Below are 19,451 nucleotides of genomic sequence, written 5' to 3'. Positions count from 1 at the left end.
ACTACACCTTTAACCATAACCCTCCACCCCCAAACAGACACAGAATAATTTTTTCAGGCTGAGTGTTGTCACGTCTGTAATCCCAGCACTCTGGGAGGCCTAGGTGGGAAGATCACTTCAGGTCAGGAGTTTGAGACCAGTCTGGGAAACAGCAAGACCTCATCTCTACAAAACAGCCCAGGTGTTGAGGCTGCAGTGAGCTATGAGTACACCACTGCACTCCTGCCTGGGTGATAAGAGCAAAGCCATGTCTCAAAGAAAAAAAAAAAGATTTTTCAAAGGTTAACGATCTTTTAATAAAATCTGTTTTTATGGTTTGCCCCCATCTCTTTCTTGACTTCTATGCTGTATTTGACACTGCTCATGCTTACATGTCAAATTTCTACTTGACAAGACCAAACAGTCTTGATGATTCTCACATCTTGCTAACATGACCCTAATTTTATGTTTGTTTTAAAAATTAAATTTCCTTTCCCTCTTTAGCTGTGGGCGAACTTCAAGTCTCCTTCCTTAGATATTTGTTCTTCTAACCCATGGGAATTTATTCACCATTATAACTTCAACTATTTTTTATGCTAATGACTCCTTAATTTATTTTCCTGTGACTTCTTATACTAACACCACGTTCACATCTCTCATAGAATTTCTCCAAAGAAATGTCTACTACTAAAAATATATCTAAAAGTAGCTCCATAATCAAACCAGCTATGCAAACATTGCTGCTTAGCTTCTCTGGGCAGTTCTCTTATCTATAAAAAGGGTTTAAAATATTTATACCTACATAATAAGGTTATTATAAAATTATATCAGATAACTGAAGTATTTAACACATTACATAGTAAATACTATAAAACATTACAAAAATTAATCATGACAACTCTCCTCTATGGATTTCCTCTATTTTTCATGCTTGATCCAGAGGCTGATTTACAGATGCTCACATTACTACAATGATTTTCTCCTATCTAAAGTTTCTCACCATTCTAATCTATGTTACAATTACCTACAATCATTAATCTTTTAAAAATATTAACTTCAACTTATATCCTTGCCTAAACAGTAACTTTTCAAATTACCAATGTGAACATTATTTTTTACATTAAATCGTTAACTGTTCTTGTGTTCAATATTCTCTACCTAATAGCCTACTAGCATCAAACAGGGATTTTCAGCTTTTGATTAAGGCCAGTAATATATAAAACTGATGAAAATAAGCTACTCTTGGCTGGGTGTGGTGGCTCACGCCTATAATCTCAGCACTTTGGGAGGCCAAGGCAGGCAGATCACCTGAGGTCAGGAGTTCAAGACCAGCCTGGCCAACATGGTGAAGCCCTGTCTTAAAAAAAAAAAAGAAAGAAAGAAAAAGAAAAAGAAAATAAGCTACTCTCACTAAAAGAGTGGCCTTCCTTCCCTGCCCCTCCACTGCCATCAAAGAACTCCTTGTGCATCCCTGAGGCAACTTTATATCTTAGGGATATCTCACATGGTTTGAAAGCCTCATCCTAATACAAAGTTCCTCCATTCTAATCAGACTGGTGTCCCTTACCAACATTTGAGTCTATTATGCTGAATTCCACCTTTGGACCTTGTACATTCCTGCTTCCTGTTACCCCAGCAACAATTCAAATTAACCATATTAATAATAACAGCTATTATTTATTGAGTTTTTGCTTTTAAATATAGTGCTAACATATATATTACCATTTAATCCTCACAATCACAGGTGCTAGATATGATAACTATTTTATAGTTGAGGAAACAGGTGTTGAGAAATGTAGATTTCTACTTCAAGTCATTAAACAAAAAATAGAAGAGCAAGATTAGAAGAAATTTTACTTTTAATGTGGTATATATGTCTTGTTTTTAAAATTAAACCATGTGTTTAGGTAAGAGGTGATGTCTTCCACTTCTGTAATCCTCACAGTATCCAGATTTAAAGTGTTAATTAAATATTACTGAAGGAGACACATAAAGAAGGACAATGATTCTTAAAATCATCTAAGTCATTAAATTAGTTTTGATAATTTAATGACAGTATATTCACAGAGATTCTTAAACTCAGGTCAGCAACTCTGCTCTGCCAAGTAGGAAATTATGGTCCATGTCCTTATTTCTCCTTTATCCAGCATGTATTCTCAAAAACATCAGCATTTCAGGCTGGGCATGATGGCTCACACCTGTAATCTCAGCATTTTGGGAGGCAGAGGCAAGCAGATTGCTTGAGCTCAGGAGTTTGAGACCAGCCTGGGCAACATGGTGAAACCCTGTAGTCCCAACTACTCGGGGAAGCTCAGGTGGGATGATTGCTTGGGCCTAGGAGTGGAGGTTACAGTGAGCCAAGACTGTGCCACTGCATTCTAGCCTGGGTGACAGAGGGAGACCCTGTCTCAAAAAATAAATAAATAAAAATCAAAGGATCAGTCAATCAATCAGTATCTCATAAATAACATTTGTAGGGAAATCAGTTATGGTCTGAATTGTATCTCAGAAATTCCTACGTTGAAGTATTTAACCACCAGTACCTCAGAATATGGCTGTTATTTGGAGACAAGGTATGTAAAGCAGTAGTTAAGTTAAAATGAGGTCATTAGGATGGGCAATAATCTAGTATGACTATATAATATGCAGAGGAAATTTGGACATAGACACATACAAAGGGAAAGATGCTGATGTGAAGACACAGGGAGAACATGGCTACCTATAAGCCAAGGAGAGAAGCCTGAGATAGGTCTTTCCCTCACGCCCCTCAGAAGAAACCAACCTGCTAATAGTATCTTTATCTCAGAACTGTGAGAAAATAAATCTGTTGTTTAAGCCACCCAGTCTGTGGTACTTTGTTATGGCAGTCCTAGCAAACTAATACATTAGTCTATATTGTTGCTATTTATTTAAACATGCAGCAAAGATTCACTGTAATGTCTAATATTATTTTTCAAATCATCTACACAACCTGGTTATCACTGCATTCCAACTTCTACTTTTTTCACCATCACTTTTGTCCTTCAAATACTATACACTATTGGTATGGACCATTAAAAGATAAATAAGGCATCATATTCTATATGTATCTTGTTTTTGCTTAAAGGGCTATTTGCAAGCATAATAAAGCTAACATGTAATTTTTAAATTGATTAAAAGGTATCCTTTTTTAACGGAGAAACAGAAGTTCAAGTGTTTTTTATTCTTAGAGGAAAAAAAAAAGTCACACATTAATGAACCAAAAATTTCAATACAAGTTTTTACATTAACAGAAAAAACTTCAAGGCCAGGCACAATGACTCAAGCCTGTAATTTTAGTACTTTGGGTAGTTTAGGTGGGAGAATCCCTTAAGACCAGGAGTTTAAGACCAGCCTGGGCCACATGGCGAGACCTCATCTCAACAAAAAATTTAAAAATTGGCCAGCTGTGATGGTGTATGCCTGCAGTCCTAGCTAGTTGGGAGGTTCAGCCCAGGAGTTTAAGGTTATAGGAAGCTATGAACATTCCACTGTACTCTAGCTTGGGCAACAGAAAGAGACTCTGTCTACTACATCAGTCAGTCAATGAATGAATGAATGAATCAATCAATCAAACAGAAAATAACTTCCAGGCTACTAAATTTACACAAAATTGAGAACTTTAAGAGGAATATGGATATCTGCTTCTGTTCAAGATGAAATAATAGGGACTGAATTTACTCTCTAACATAAAACTAAAAAAACTGGCAATATATGAAACAATGCTTTTCAAGACACTGGCTACCAGACAACAAAGGTCAATGATTCCTAATAGGAAACAAATGAAGTGAGCTCTATGCCTGCTCTAGCTCATTGTTTTGGGAGTTTCCAAACTATACAATAAGCACAGGGAACCCAGGAGGAGCCTTGTAGATTCCCTGTAATGAGGAGATGAAGCTGAGTGTCCAGAGACAAAGGCAACTAGAAGTAGTTTACAAGGCAGAGTACTGGAGAGAAGAGAACTGGACAGAGAATGCTGGAGATCGGCAGAAAGATACCCCTGGGTATTCTGCAGAGTACTGACAGCACGTGCAACTGAGCAAACAATAAAGGCAAGGGCGTGCACGTGCAACTGAGCAAACAATAAAGGCAACCTTCTTAAAGGATTCTAAGAAACAGCACCTGAAGCGTACATGGGAGCAGGGAAAAGTATCTGCCCTACAATGCAGACTGGAAAACCTAATAATTCACAGAGAATTGTTGAGAAATCAGTAGAGTCTCACCTTAGGACTGAGGAGAAAGAAATATATTTTTGGAAGGTTCTGATACTACACATAAAGTGGTAATTACTTGAAGGTAGACTGTAGTAAGTTAAATATGTAAACTATAAACTTTAAAGTAGCCACTAACATAACAAAACCAAGAGTTAAGAAGCCAACAAAGGAGATAAAGTGGAATTATTAAAAAAAAAAAAAAGAAAAAAGAAAGAAAACTTAATCCAAAGAAGGCAGAAAAAGGGAATATAGAATAGAGAAGACAAAAAGAACTTGGATCCAGATCAAACACATTTAATAAGAATGAAAAATGAAACCACGTCAAGCAACCTAGTTATACTGGGGATGAACTAAGTCCTATATGGTAATAATGGTACAGCAGTTCATTTTTGCCATCACAATAAATTATGTGAAAAGCTGAAGAACAATGTTAACATCAACAGTGTTTTCAGCACCAACGAAGGAAAGTTAAACTATAAACCTAACACTAAAAGTTAATTGAAGATACCTTGTTTCTTTTAAATAGAAACTCAATAAAATTACTATTATTATTATTATTATTATTTTTTTTTGAGATGGAGTTTCGCTCTTGTTACCCAGACTGGAGTGCAATGGCGCGATCTCGGCTCACCGCAACCTCCGCCTCCCGGGTTCAGGCAATTCTCCTGCCTCCACCTCCTGAATAGCTGGGATTACAGGCACGCGCCACCATGCCCAGCTGATTTTTTTGTATTTTTAGTAGAGATGGGGTTTCACCATGTTGACCAGGATGGTCTCGATCTCTTGACCTCGTGATCCAGATCCACCCGCCTCGGCCTCCCAAAGTGCTGGGATTACAGGCTGAGCCACCGTGCCCAGCCACTATTATTATTATTATTTGAGACAGTCTCATTCTGCAGCCCAGGATGGAGTGACGTGGCACGACTTTGGCTCACTGCAACCTCTGCCTCCTGGGTTCAAGCAATTCTCCTGCCTCAATGTCCAGAATAGCTGGGATTACAGGCACTTGCCACCATGCCCTGCTAAGTTTTTTTTTTTTTTTTGGAGAGATGGGGTTTTACCATGGTGGTCAGGCTGATCTTGATCTCCTGACTTTGTGATCTACCTGCCTTGGCCTCCCAAAGTGCTAGGATTACAGGCGTGGGCCACTGTGCCTGGCCTCAATAAAATTATTTTTAAATGTACATAAAATTATTATTTTCATTTCTATTACTGATTTCTTCTTCTACGAGAAAAAAGGCAGAGAAAGGGAGAGATTAAGAGAGAGAGGAAAAGACAGAAAGGAGAGGGAGAAAAAGAGAAACAAGAGGGCAAGAGGGAGAAAAAGAGATCAACTGGTTGATTTCAGATCTGAAGGATTTAACAAATGCTTGTCTCTGGGGCTCATCATGGGGTAAATTTATCAGACACAATAATAATAATGTGAAATGCTCCATATTACCAAGATAATAGATGCCATTTTAAAAAAATGAAATAAAGAGTATAATTTGAAAGTCTTCGCCTGGTGTGGTGGCTCATGCCTATAATCCCAGCACTTTGGGAGGCTGAGATGGGAAGATTGCTTGAGGGCAGGAGTTCAAGACCAGCCTGACCGACATAGTGAGTCCCCATCTCCATAGAAAATATATAAATAAATTAGCTGGGTGTGGTGATGCCCTAGCTGTAGTCCTAGCTTCTTGGGTGGTTGAGGTGGGAGGACTGCTTGAGGCCAGGAGTTCGAGGAGGCTGCAGTGAGCTATGATCACGTCACTGCACTCCAGCCTGGGCAATAGAATGAGACCATGTCTCGATAAAAAAGTAAATAAATACAATAAAGATCTTCAATGGAATCTGGTATGGATGATCAAAATGAATTAGTATGTGTAACTGAAGTACTCAAGTTACAAGGACACTGAAATCTGTTACACTGTGGGTTTGTAGCAAAAATGACTATAAATACCTTTATCACGTAAAGACATTACCCTTTGAGATCAAGAGGCTTTTAATCCATTCATTCTCCAAGTAAAAATAGTGGTAATAGCCTAATTAACCTTTATCCCTTTGAAGTTCATCCTTAGAGACAGCATCAGCACAGACATCAAAGTACTTCTGTAGCGTGTCAACTTGTCTACATAAGATGTCTCTAAATGTTTCCATTTCAGCCAACTTCTCACGTAAACTGTGGCCTTTCTGCAAAACACAAAATAGAGGGATGTAATTCAAGTAAAACAAAACTGGATTTTATTTGGTCCTATGGTATTTTATCAACCTTTAAGGTCTGCACCTTATCACTGAGGGCATGGGATAAGGAGAGCTGTTTAGTTCAGTATAGTACTTCTAGAAATAGGCTTGAAACTTAATCTACTGTCTTGATAGTGATAAGCCACTTCTGAGTGATAATCTGGTAAGTGATATCACTTATAAATGATAAGCCTTATTTTTTATAAAAAATAAGAAAGCATTAATACCTGACAGTCTGCTAATATAACATTTGATATTTTCAAATTAAATAAATTGTGAGAAACAACTGTGAAAGACTTTGAAATGGGCAAAAATATTAACAGTGTCCTTTCAAACTAATGGTGACTTGTCACCTATGCTACCCTTGGGAGAGTACTGTTTGATCATATAGACATTTTTGCCTTTCATTGCATTTGAGCTATTTTGCAACTGTTTTAGTAGAAAACTGAGTAGTATAAATAATTCTTGTTCATAGAGATGCAAATAAATTTTGTTTGGTGCAGAGGCATTGACTAGTAATCTGAGGATATTGACCAATTTTGCACATATTCACAAATCATTTCAGTATTCTTCACATTTTCCTTTGAACCAGTTTTTTTTTTAATAGTTTACAATGAATAAAATAAAATCAGTGACAAAAATAAAATCAGTGACACATGTTCATTTTTATGAGTTATTATTTTATACCTTAAGAAGTACTTCTCTAATAAGTTCAAATAAATTATATTAAAGTTTGTTAAACAATTATCAAATATGTTCCTTTCACACATCCAATACTAAACTCAATTTACGTTGCTTTAACTTAAGGCATCCATTAACTACACACCTTGAATGAAGAGGTGGATGTTGCAGAATAGCCACTTGCTCCAGATACCAGTGACACCATTGAGCCATGTCGACGCAAGCTGGACTCAGATCCATATCCAGATTCAGTCTAAAAAAAAAAGTAAACTAGGTGAAAAAAATTTAAATAAAAAATACTTGAGAAAACAAAAGGTTTCCTACAAATTAACACGATTATTATAACAATAACTGGCAGTTTTGGTGCACATAAGATATACAGTCAATCCACTGACATAAGCCATGCCTTTCAATTCCTAATTGACATTTAATTAAGAAATTTATTGAATACCTACTATGTGCTAGGCTATTGGTCAAAAAGACTGTTTAATAATAGGAAAACTAGCCAGAATCATAGACAGAAAATAGAATAGTCGTTACCAGGGGCAGGGAAAAGAAGAATGGGGAGTTACTATTTAATGGACATAAGAGTTTCAGTTGGGGAAGATAAAAAAGTTCTGAAGATGGAAGATGGTGATGGTTGAAAAATAGTATGAATATACTTAATACCACAGAACTGTATATTTAACAGTGGTCAAAATGGCAAATTTTATGTATTCTCACCCACTGTTAACACATGACGATTATAACATTTGCCATTCACTTACAATATAGTTTGTGTTTTGTTATTACTACTGGACTTAGATATTTCTGGAAGCAGCTTGTACCTTTGATTTTTGTAACCACCTCAACAGTTCACGGCACAAAGTTTTCAATTTTGCTAGTCTGTTAAGTCATCATTCCATAGAAGATAATTGATGGGAATGATACACTTCAGAGCATGAATTTTATTATATTTTACCTTCTCTAAAACAAATGCAATATAACAATATAGACAAAGGAATTAAACATTTGAACTTCCAAGTAACTGAAACCAGGTATTTTGAATCTCTGATTATTTTCCACTGTTACTTTTTAAAAGTACAGTGAATTGGGTCGGGAGCAGTGGCTCATGCCTGTAATCCCAGCACTTTGGGAGGTCAAAGTGGGTGGATCACTTGAGGTCAGGAGTTCAAGATCAGCCTGGTCAAAATGGTGAAATCCTGTCTCTACTAAAAATATAAAAATTAGCTAGATGTGGTGAGTGTCTGTAATAGGTGGCTGAGGCTGGAGAATTGCCTGAACCCAGGAAATGGAGGTTGCACTGAGCCGAGATCATGCCACTGCACTCCAGCCTGGGTGACAGAGTAAGATTCTGTCTCAAAACAAAAACAAAAACAAAAAACCAGTCAATTAATATGCTTGTGTGGAAAAACCAAGGAGGCATCAGTAATATATCCTTTGACAATATATCACATCATATCATTATCTATTATGGTTTGACTGATTGATTTCAATCCTGCTCCTCTTCACTATTATGGTTCTAGATAGGTATTCATATTTAGCAGCTTTCCTTCATTTGAATGGGGAAAAAAACCCTAGGCTTGGTAAACATTACTTTTTTTTAATACTTAAAGAAACAAAAAGCTACACTGTATTTAATTTTAATTCTACTCAACAAACGAGGTAAAATAGTATCTAATTATTTTTAATATCAAAGCTATGGTGACAAAAATTTTAAGTTACATAAATTTCAACATTAATATTAGGAAACAAAATTACATACGATGTGTTATGGAAAATATATCCATTCACATTTTAAATCCTCTGTGCTCCAATTCCTGAAAATACATTACATTTCCTATACAGCTGTTGGTTTACCCATGATATTTTTCTCATTAAAAAATATTCTTTTTAGCTATAAGAATACTACGCTTCTATGGTTTAATATATAAAATCTTTGTCCTCATTTTTATGTAAATGATATTAGCACTAGTTCAAAACATTTTCCTGGTAGTATCACTTCATTTATCTTAACTTTAATATTCTAGAATCTCAGAGCTTCTGGAGTCAATTAAAAAAATAATAATAAATTAATGGGCAATTTGTAACAAAATGGAAGAAAGCAAATTTACAAAGAAGGGAGGAGACTCTGAGCACACATTAATTTTAAAAAATAGTTACAAGAGGCAAAGATTATAATCAACACCAAGAAGGAAAGAAAACGAACTCTCATTAACTGAGTCTGGGCTTGTAACTAACAATTACAACCAAATTGTTAATTCATTGACCTTAAATTCATTTAAAGTTGCAGAGGACTAAGGGTACCTAAACTTGAACTAAAGCTGTATCCCAAAAATCTTCCCTTGTGTATCTATTATCTCTTCAAGGTAGATTGGCTTTATATTTGTATGAGAATTACATTTTGTTTCTTATTCCAAATAATCTCTCATCTTTATTATCTTTATCCAGAAAAGAAATGTTTATAAGTCCCACATTACACTAAGTGATAGAAATTCAGTGTTCTAGCCATCTAGGATCTTATTAGTAACCTCTGGATTTTCCACTTCTCAGACTAACAGTCTTTTTGTCTGTTATTGTCAAAAACTATCCCTATCTCTCCACCTCCACCTCCAACCTACAGTACATAAGATTCAGGTTATCTGGGATCTTGAAAACTTCTAAACAGAAACCGAATAATTATTATTATCATTGTTTTTCTGAGACGAAGTCTTGCTCTGTCTTGCCCAGGCTGGAGTGCAGTGGTGTGATCTTGGCTCACTGCAACCTCCGTCTCCTGGATTCAAACAATTCTCCTGCCTCAGCCTCGAGTAGCTGGGATCACAGGTGACCGCCACCATGTCCAGCTAATTTTTGTGTTTTTAGTAGAGACAGAGTTTCATCATGTTGGCCAGGCTGGTCTTCGAACTCCTGACCTCAGGTGATACACTCACCTCAGCCTCCCAAAGTGCTGGGATTACAGGCATAAGCCACCCTGCCTGCCCCAAATTATCCTGGAATTCTTTAAACAATCTGCCTTGGACCAGTGTGGTGGCTTGTGCCTCCAGTCCCAGCTACTTGACTGAGGCAGAAGAACAGCCTGAGGCCAGGTGTTTACCGCCGTAGCAAGCTATAATCACACCACAACACTCAAGCCTAGGTGAAAGAGCAACAAGATCCTGCCTCTTAAACAAACAAGCAAACCCAAAATAGTCTGCCATCCTCTATATTACTTTCAAACAGTAAGAGCCCATAGTCACCATGAAGTTTGGTTCCTGTTATGTGCTGAAAAGCTATCAGAAACTATATAATATCATCCAAATGTAAGAAAAAATGAAAAAGAAAAGCAAGAGTAAAAAGAATAGTAGAAGGCCGGGCACGGTGGCTCAAGCCTGTAATCCCAGCACTTTGGGAGGCCGAGGCGGGTGGATCACGAGGTCAAGAGATCGAGACCGTCCTGTTCAATATGGTGAAACCCCGTCTCTACTAAAAATACCAAAAATTAGCTGGGCATGGTGGCACGTGCCTGTAATCCCAGCTACTCAGGAGGCTGAGGCAGGAGAATTGCTTGAACCCAGGAGGCGGAGGTTGCGGTGAGCCGAGATCGCGCCATTGCACTCCAGCCTGGGTAACAAGAGCGAAACTCCGTCTCAAAAAAAAAAAAAAAAAGAGAATAGTAGAAAATAAAAGTGTAGTAACGAATAGCAGCAAAGCGGGACAATTCCATGAAGGTACCACAGTAACCACCTCAAAGGAGGTGCAAACCTGCCCCTACCACCAACATCAATAATTGGATGGGTTTGGGTTACAAAAACAAAAACAAAAAAACGGGGTGGGGGGTGAGAAGGAAGAAAAGCAAAGGAAGGGAAGGAATCTATAACTAAAATAACGAAACAGCTTATGAACAAAGAAATGGACATCTTCAAGCAGACACTAGGAATTTATCCTTACGAAAACAAGTGGCCTCTTAAGTTTCAAACCAACACCTATCAGCTGCCAAAATAAAATGGTCACACTTTTTAACAATGCTTGCTTATAATACATTCTATCTATAAAAGTACTTCAATATGTTCTCAACTCTGAATTGACTAACAAATTACATATAACTTTAAGACAAGGTGGAATCAAAGCTCTTCTCTGAGACTTACATGGCTCTACATCTTTAAGTAATGTCTTAGTGGTGAAGGAAAAGAAATGTTCTGGTGACAGGAAATGATTAATGAAAAGGCAATCAAAAGGATGTACTTTATAGTATGCAAATTACACCTCATGGAAACTGATTTTTTTAAAAAAACAAATCTATGACAAGCAAGAGCAGGCCAGAATAGAACGGGGGCACTGAATACAAAGAGGTAGAAGAAAATGTGGAAGTGTAGACTACATTTGTCAAAACTCAAACTGTACAATTAAAATGGGTACTTTTTAAGAATGTAAATTGTACCCCAATAAAGTTGATAAAGAAAAAAATGTAAGCCTGTTTCAACGTAACAGAATCACAGCAAAAAGGAATTCAAACCACAGCAATCAGACAGCTCACAAAAAAAGGGCTCTTGACTAGGTGCGGTGGCTCATGCCTGTAATCTCAGCACTTTGGAGGCCAAGGCTGGAGGACTGCTTACGCCCAGGAGTTCAAGACTAGCCTGAACAATAAAGCAAGACACCATCTCTACAAAAGTTTTTTGAAAAGTTAGCAGGGGGGGCCGGGCGCGGTGGCTCAAGCCTGTAATCCCAGCACTTTGGGAGGCCGAGGCGGGTGGATCATGAGGTCGAGAGATCGAGACCATCCTGGTCAACATGGTGAAACCCCGTCTCTACTAAAAATACAAAAAATTAGCTGGGCATGGTGGCGCGTGCCTGTAATCCCAGCTACTCAGGAGGTTGAGGCAGGAGAATTGCCTGAACCCAGGAGGCGGAGGTTGCGGTGAGCCGAGATCGCGCCATTGCACTCCAGCCAGGGTAACAAGTGCGAAACTCCGTCTCACAAAAAAAAAAGAAAAGAAAAGTTAGCAGGGCATCATGGTGTGGTCCAGTAGTCCCATTACTTGGAAGGCTGAGGCAGAAGGATCCCCTGCGCCCAGGAGTTCGAGACAGCATTGAGCTAAGATTGCAGCACTGTGTACTCCAATCTGGGCGACACAATAAGACTACTTCAAACAAACAAAGGCTTATTGTTTCTTTTTCAATTTTAATTTTAGGTTCAGGCAGTACATGTGCAGGTTTCTTACACAGGTAAATTACATGTTGCTGGAGTTAGTTGTAAAATAATTTCATCAGCTAGGACATGAGCATAGTACCTGATAGGTATTTTTTTGTCCCTCACCCTCCTCCCACTTTACCCTCAAGTAGGGCCCAGTATTTATTGTTTCCCTCTTTGTGTCCATGTGTACTGAATGGTTACCTCCCACTTTTAAGTGAGAACATGGTGTTATTTGGTTTTCTGTTCCTGTGTTAATTCACTTAGGATAATGGTCTCAAGCTGCATCCATTTCATGAAGGGAATTAGCACCCACTCCAGACTTACCACACTGAAGAGGGTCCAGAGGGCGGAGGGAGCTCAGGAAGCACTTTGGATGGATCATGCTTCAGTGGCCCTGCTACGTGGGCTCTGCCTGGCTTCTATGACAGAGGAGCAGGAATTGTTGGCATCACCCATCTGATTCCCTCCATAGGTTACAGGGTTGGAAATGAACTAATTAGAGCTAATGTTGGAAATAAACTTATTAAATAAGCTCTACGATTTGGTCCGGGTGTTCTCATTATTGAGCTCCCACTTACAAATGAAAATGTGCAGTATTTTTTATGTTCCTGCATTAGTTTGCTAAAGATAAGGGCCTCCAGTTTCATCCATGTTGCTGCAAAAGACATGATCTCATTCTGTTTTATGGCTGTGTAGCATTCCATGGGGGGTATATGTGCCTCATTTTATTTATCCAGTCTACTGTTGATAGGCATTTAGGTTCATGCCATGTTTTTGCTATTGTGAACAGTTTTGTGATGAACATACACATGCACATGTCTTTACGGAGGAATGATTTATTCCTCTGGATATATACGCAGTAATGAGATTGCTGGCCAAATGGCAGTTCTGTTTTAAGTTGAGAAATCACCAAACTACATTCCATAGTGGCTGAACTAATTTACATTCCCACCAACAGTGTATTCCTTTTTCTCTGTAACCTCACCAACATCTGTTATTTTCTGAATTTTTAATAGTTACTCTGATTAGTGAGATGGTATCACAGTGTGGTTCTGATTTACATTTCTCTCACAAACAGCGATACTGAAACCTTTCTCATATGCTTGACGGCAGCATGAATGTCTTTTGAGAAGTGTCTGTTCATATCCTTTGCCCATCTTTTAATGGGGTTGAGTTTTGCTTGATTTAAGTTCCTTATATTCTGGATATCAGACCTCTGTTGGATGCATAGTTGGCAAATATTCTCTCCCTTTCTGGAGGTTGTTTGTTTACTCTGTTGATTCTTTTGTTATGCAAAAGCGCTTTAGTTTAATTAGGTTTCATTTATCAATTTTTGTTTTTGTTGCAATTGCTTTTGGAGACTTCCTCATGAAATCCTTGGCAAGGCTTATACCTAGAACAGTATGTCCTAGATTTTCTATTTGGATTTTTATAGTTTTGGAACTTACATTTAAGTCTTTAATCCATCTTGAGTTAATTTTTGTACAAGGTGAGAGAAAGGTATCCAGTTTCAATCTTCTGCATATGGCCAGCCTACCACATACTGAATACAAAGCCTTTTCCCTATTGCTTGTTTTTGTCAACTTTTTTGAAGAACAGATGGTTGTGGTTGTGAGGCTTTATTTCTGGGTTATCTAACCTATTCCATTGGTCATGTGTCTGTTTTTGTATCAGTACCATGCTGTTTTGGTTACTGCAGTATTGTAATATCGTTTAAAAGTAGGCAGTGTGATACCTCTTGTTTTGTTCTTTTTGCTGAGGACTGCTCTATTTGGGACTTCTATTGGTACCATATGAATCTTAAAATGTTTTTTTCTAATTATTAGCAGTTTGATAGGAGTGGCAATCAATCTGTAAACTGCTTTGGGCACTACAGCAATTTTAACATTGATTCTGCCTATCCATAAGCACCAAATGTTTTTCCATTTGTTCGTGTTGTCTCCAATTTCCTTCAGCAGTGTTTTATGATTCTCACTGCAGAGATCTTTCACTTACCTGGTTAGCTGTATTACTAGGTGGTTACTGTGAGTGGGACTGCATCCCTGATTTGACTTTCAGCTTGGACGTTATTGGTGTACAGAAATGGTACTGACTTTTGTTTTATTGAAATAGGGTCTCACTCTGTCACCCAGGCTGGAGTGCAGCAGTGTGATCACAGCTCACTGCAATCTCAACTTCCTAGGCTCCAGTGGTCCTCTTGCCTCAACCTCCAAAGTAGCTGCAACTATAGGTGCATGCCACCACACCCAGCTAATTTTTTGATTTGTTGCAGAGACAGGGTCTCACTCTTTTTGCCCAGTCTAGTCTTCAACTCCTGGGTTCAAGTGATCCTTCTGCCTCAGCTTCCCAAAAAGCTGGGATTACAGGCATAAGCCATGGTGCTTGGCCTCTGGGTACTGATTTTTGTACACTGATACTGTACCCTGAAGTTGTTCATTGGTTCTAGGAGCCTTTGGGCAGAGACTATGGGGTTTTCTAGGAACAGAATCATATTGTCTGTGAAGATAGTCTGACTTCCTCTTTTCCAATCTGGATGCCTTTTATTTCTTTCTCTTACCTCATTGCTCTGGCTAAGAACTTCCAGTATTATGTTCAATAGGGGTGGTGAGAATGAACATCCTTGTCTTCTGGTTATCACAGGGAGTACTTCCAGCTTTTGCCTGTTCAGTACTACACTGGCTGTGGGTTTGTCAAAGATGGCTTGCATTGTTTTGAGGAATGTTCCTTCAACGCCTAGTTTTTTGAATTTTTTTTTTCTTTTTTTAATCATGAAGAGATGTTGAATTTTATCTACAGCCTTTCTGTGTCTATTGAGATTATGTGTTTTTGTTTGTTTGTTTCTAGTTCTGTTTATCTGATGCATCACATTTATTGATTTGTATACGGTGAAAAATACCTTACATTCCAGGAATAAAGCCTACTGAATTGTGGTGATGTTTTGACGTGCTGCTATATTCAATTTGCTAATAATTTGGCTGAAGATTTTTGCATTTAAGTTTATCAGGGATATTGCTTGAAGTTTTTATTTTTTGTTGTGTCTCTGCCAGGTTTTGGTATAAGAGTGATGCTGGCCTCATAAAATGAGTTAGTGAGGAATATATACTCCTTGATTTTTTTTTCAGAATAATTTCAGTAGCATTGGTACCAATTCTTCTTCATTATGTCTGGTAGAATAGAGCTATGAATTCATGCAGTCCAGGGCTTTTTCTGATTGGTAGGTTTTCTGTTTTGTTTTGTTTTGTTTTTCAATTACTGATTCCATTTCTGAACTTGTTATTGGTCCATTCAAAATTTCAGTTACTTCCTGGTCAAACCTTGGAAGGTTTATGTTTCCAGGAATTCATCTATTTCTAGGTTTTCTAGTTTTGGTGCATAGAGGTGTTTATAGTAATCTCTGAGGGTTTGTTGTATTTCTGTGGGATGGGTGGTAATGCCATCTTTGTCATTTCTAATTGTGTTTATTTGAATCCTGTTTTCTTCATTAGCAGTCTAGCTAGCAGTCTATCAATCTTATTTATCTTTCTTCCAAAGAACCACGTTTTCATTTTGTTGATCTTTTGCATAGATCACGTCTCAGTGTCATTCAGTTCAGCTTGCATTTTATGTCTTTTCTCCTGCTAGCTTTGGGGTTGGTTTGGTCTTGTTTTTCTAGTTCATCATAGTGATATCAGGTTGCATTATTTGTGATCATTCTAACTTCTTGATATAGGCATATTTTTTGGAGGTTTTGTTCATTATTTAAAATTCTATCTCTTTTATTTTTGTCTGTCTGCACAGATTCAAAGAAGTGGTCTTCAAGCTCTGATATTCTTTTCTCAGCTTGGTCTTTTCTGTTATTAATATGTCCACTGTGTTCTGAAATTCCTGTGGTGAATTTTTCATTTCTAGAAGTTTTGTTTGTTTTTTTCCTAAAATGGCTACATCATGTTTCAACTTTTGGACTGTTTTACTGTGTTCCCTGGAATTCACTTCAACCTTCTATTATTTGTCAATGACCTTCCTTGCCATCCAGATTCTGAATTCTGTGTCTATCATTTTAACCATTTCAGTCTGGTTAAGAGCCATAGCTGGGGAGCTAGTGTGGTTTTTAGAGTTGCTAGACTTCTTGTGCTAATTCTTTCTCAACTTTGTGGGCTGGTGTTCCCTTAATCTTTGAAGCTTCTGTCTTTTGGATAGGGCTTTCTTTTTTTAAAATACTGTTTGAGGCTCTTGAGAAACTGTGGTATAAGTTGGGTTTAGTTGATTAGCTTCATCATTTCTGGACACTTTAGGGGGGGCCAAGGCTTAGTTCAGTACTCCTAGCAATGTGTTCTAATCCTAGGGGGCTGAGACCAGGATTACTGTCTGGCCCCTAGAGATTAAGCTGTGCTGCAGGGACAAGGTGCTCCCAGTCTGCTGGTAAAAACACTCTGACAGAGGCTGCTGGCCAACACACTCTGGGGTAAGGTGGTAGTCTTACCTTGCACATGTGCACAGGTGGGGCAGTGGGGGTCCTCAGTGGTGTGCACACCAGAAGGGTACCCACAGGCATTCTCATACATTTGTGTATTTGTAGGGGTCTGTGCATGCATGCATGCCAGCTAGGGCAGTGGCAGATCTCTGTGTGAAAAATTCTTATGAAATAATGAGGTGTATTAAAATTCCTAGAGCAAAGGTATCATGTTAGGTCCTTTACCAAAAATAGCTCTAGTTGTTCCTTTTCTCTTTTGAGACACAATGCTACCCTTGTAAGTGTGGTACTCTATTTCTTATACTGGTTTTGGTAAAAGTTTCTTTCTTTCTTTTTTTTTTTTTTTTTTTTTGAGGTAGAGTCTCGCTCCATCACCCAGGCTGGAGTGCAGTGGCATGATCTCAGCTCACTATAGCCTCCGCCTCCTGGGTTCAAGCAATTCTTGTGCCTCAGTCTCCCAAGCAGCTGGGACTACAGGCATGTGCCACCATCCTGGGCTAATATTTGTATTTTTAGGAGAGACAGGGTTTGGCCATGTTGGCCAGGCTGGTCTCAAACTCCTGACCTCAAGTGATCTGCTCGCCTCGGCTTACCAAAGTGCTGGGATTACAGGTGTGAGCCACTGTGCCTGGCTTTATTTAATTTTTTTAAAATTAGATTTAAATACGGAAGACTATAATAAAAGAAGAATTTCTCTGTAATAGATAAAAATATGTTTCAGAAATTACTTAAGACACCTTTGTGTGATTCATTTCTAAGCAAAATCTGAATTGCCCTTTTAAATATAATATCCCCTATAACTTATAATCCAAATGTATAAACAACATTTTGGACATTTATTTGAAAATATTCAGAATTCAATAGTTTGAATACATATATTTTTTCTTTTGAGACAGGGTCTTGCTGTTACCCAGGCTGGAGTGTAGTGGCAGTCATGGCTCACTGCAGCCTTGGTCTCCCAGGCTCAGACAATTTTCCCACCTCGGCCTTCCAAGTATGCTGCATGGTGGGACTAATGGCATGCAGCAAGATGCCCAGCTATTTACTTATTTATTTATTTATAGACAGAGTCTCACTCTGTTGCCTAGGCTGGAGTGCAGTGGCACCATCTTGGCTCACTGTAACCTCTGCCTCCCAGGTTCAAGAAATTATCCTGCCTTAGCCTCCTGAGTAGCTGGGATTACACAAGAGTGCCACTACGCCCCGCTAATTTTTGTATTTTTAGTAGAGACGGGATTTCACCATGTTGGTCAGCCTGGTCTTGAACTTCTGATCTCGTGATCTACCTGCCTTGGCCTCCCAAAGTGCTGGGATTACAGGCGTGAACCACTGCACCTGGCCTTATTTTTATTTTTTAAAGACAGAGTCTTACTATGCTGTCAAGACTGTTCTCAAACTGCTGGGCTCAAGCGATCCTCCTACCCTGGCCTTTCAGAGTCCTAGGATGACAGCCAGGAGCGACTGCACCTGGCCCAGTTTGAAGTTTAAATCCAAATGAATCCACCCTATCCATATCCATATCAGTGAGTCTTAAACAGAGCAAATTAAAACTACTGATTTGAAAAATAATCTTAAAATAAAATATAAACATTAAATGCTTTACTAAAGATGTCTTCACTATCTGCCTTATACCCTTAGGTATTTCTTCAAGTTCCACTATTTCAAAACAGGTAACATCATCTTTCAAAAAAGACATGATAAAACAAGACTCCATTGCAGCAAAATAGATGGAACACATTTTAAGTAATCGGTAACAAATAAATGTGGAGGCTACAAGTTTGGTACACTTATATTTGGAAGTCTAAAATTTCATCTAAATAAGCTCCATTATATATTGTATAAATAAATCCAATGAAAAGGAAAACAGGCCAGGCATGGTGGCTCATGTCTGTAATCCCGACACTTTGGGAGGCCAAGGAGGGTAGATTACCGAGGTCAGCCTGGTTAACATGGTGAAACCCTATCTCTCCTAAAAATACAAAAATTAGCTGGGTGTGGTGGTGCATGCCTGTTATCCCAGCTACTCGGGAGGCTAAGGCAGGAGACCTGCTTGAATGTGGGAGGCAGAGGTTGGTGGGAGGCAGAGGTTGCTGTGAGCCAGGATTGGACCACTGTACTCCAACCTGGGCAACAGAGCAAGACTCTGTCTCACTAAAAAAAAGAAAAGAAAAAGAAAAGAAAATATAGTACACTAATGAATCCTACTTCCACTGTTATGCAATAATGAAGGTTCATTATTCCAGTAACTACAATAACTATAAACATAAATATTTTGAGTTTTTAACAAATACACATATGCACACAAATACACCCTCACTGTTTAAAAATTAGTCACTCTGCTAATATCTACAATTGTGCTAATGATGCTGTTGTTGTGTGAAATTTCCCTAATAGTACTAGGATAACCATATTGAGAGCAATTTATTACACAAAATCCAGCTATTTCAAATCATTTCGGTAATTTTAAAATAAAAATTAAAGTCTCATCATATTAAAGGAAGAGCTTAAATTGATAGTTTTTATATGACATGGCTCTGAATTAGTTTTCAATTTCTTTCAAAAATCAAATCTATTATCAAAGACATCAATATCTTTAAAAAGTATTATAGAGACCAAAAAACAGTTCTAGAAGAGAAGTTATCAAACTATTCTGAAAAGTGATAAAAATCTGTTAACACATCTCTTTGGGTTCCCAAGATATCCACTTTGAAAA

At 38.1% G+C, this 19,451-nt stretch overlaps 1 protein-coding gene across 3 annotated transcripts in view; it reads right to left on the bottom strand.

Moving 5' to 3' along the window:
• Window positions 1-19,451, bottom strand: part of CERT1 (ceramide transporter 1) — a 141,108-nt gene that overhangs the window by 51,934 nt on the left and 69,723 nt on the right. For all 3 annotated transcript variants that reach the window (XM_039468803.2, XM_010341099.2, XM_010341102.2), the window contains exons 4-5: window positions 7,258-7,365; window positions 6,242-6,380 (exon numbers count right to left, since the gene is read on the bottom strand). In XM_039468803.2, the coding sequence (XP_039324737.1) occupies window positions 6,242-6,380; window positions 7,258-7,365 (247 nt within the window). The remainder of the gene's footprint in view (window positions 1-6,241; window positions 6,381-7,257; window positions 7,366-19,451) is intronic.

This window comes from Saimiri boliviensis, chromosome 1 (genome assembly GCF_048565385.1).
Source record: "Saimiri boliviensis isolate mSaiBol1 chromosome 1, mSaiBol1.pri, whole genome shotgun sequence".
Taxonomy (NCBI): Eukaryota; Metazoa; Chordata; class Mammalia; order Primates; family Cebidae; genus Saimiri; species Saimiri boliviensis.
This window is presented reverse-complemented; position numbering and strand designations above follow the sequence as displayed.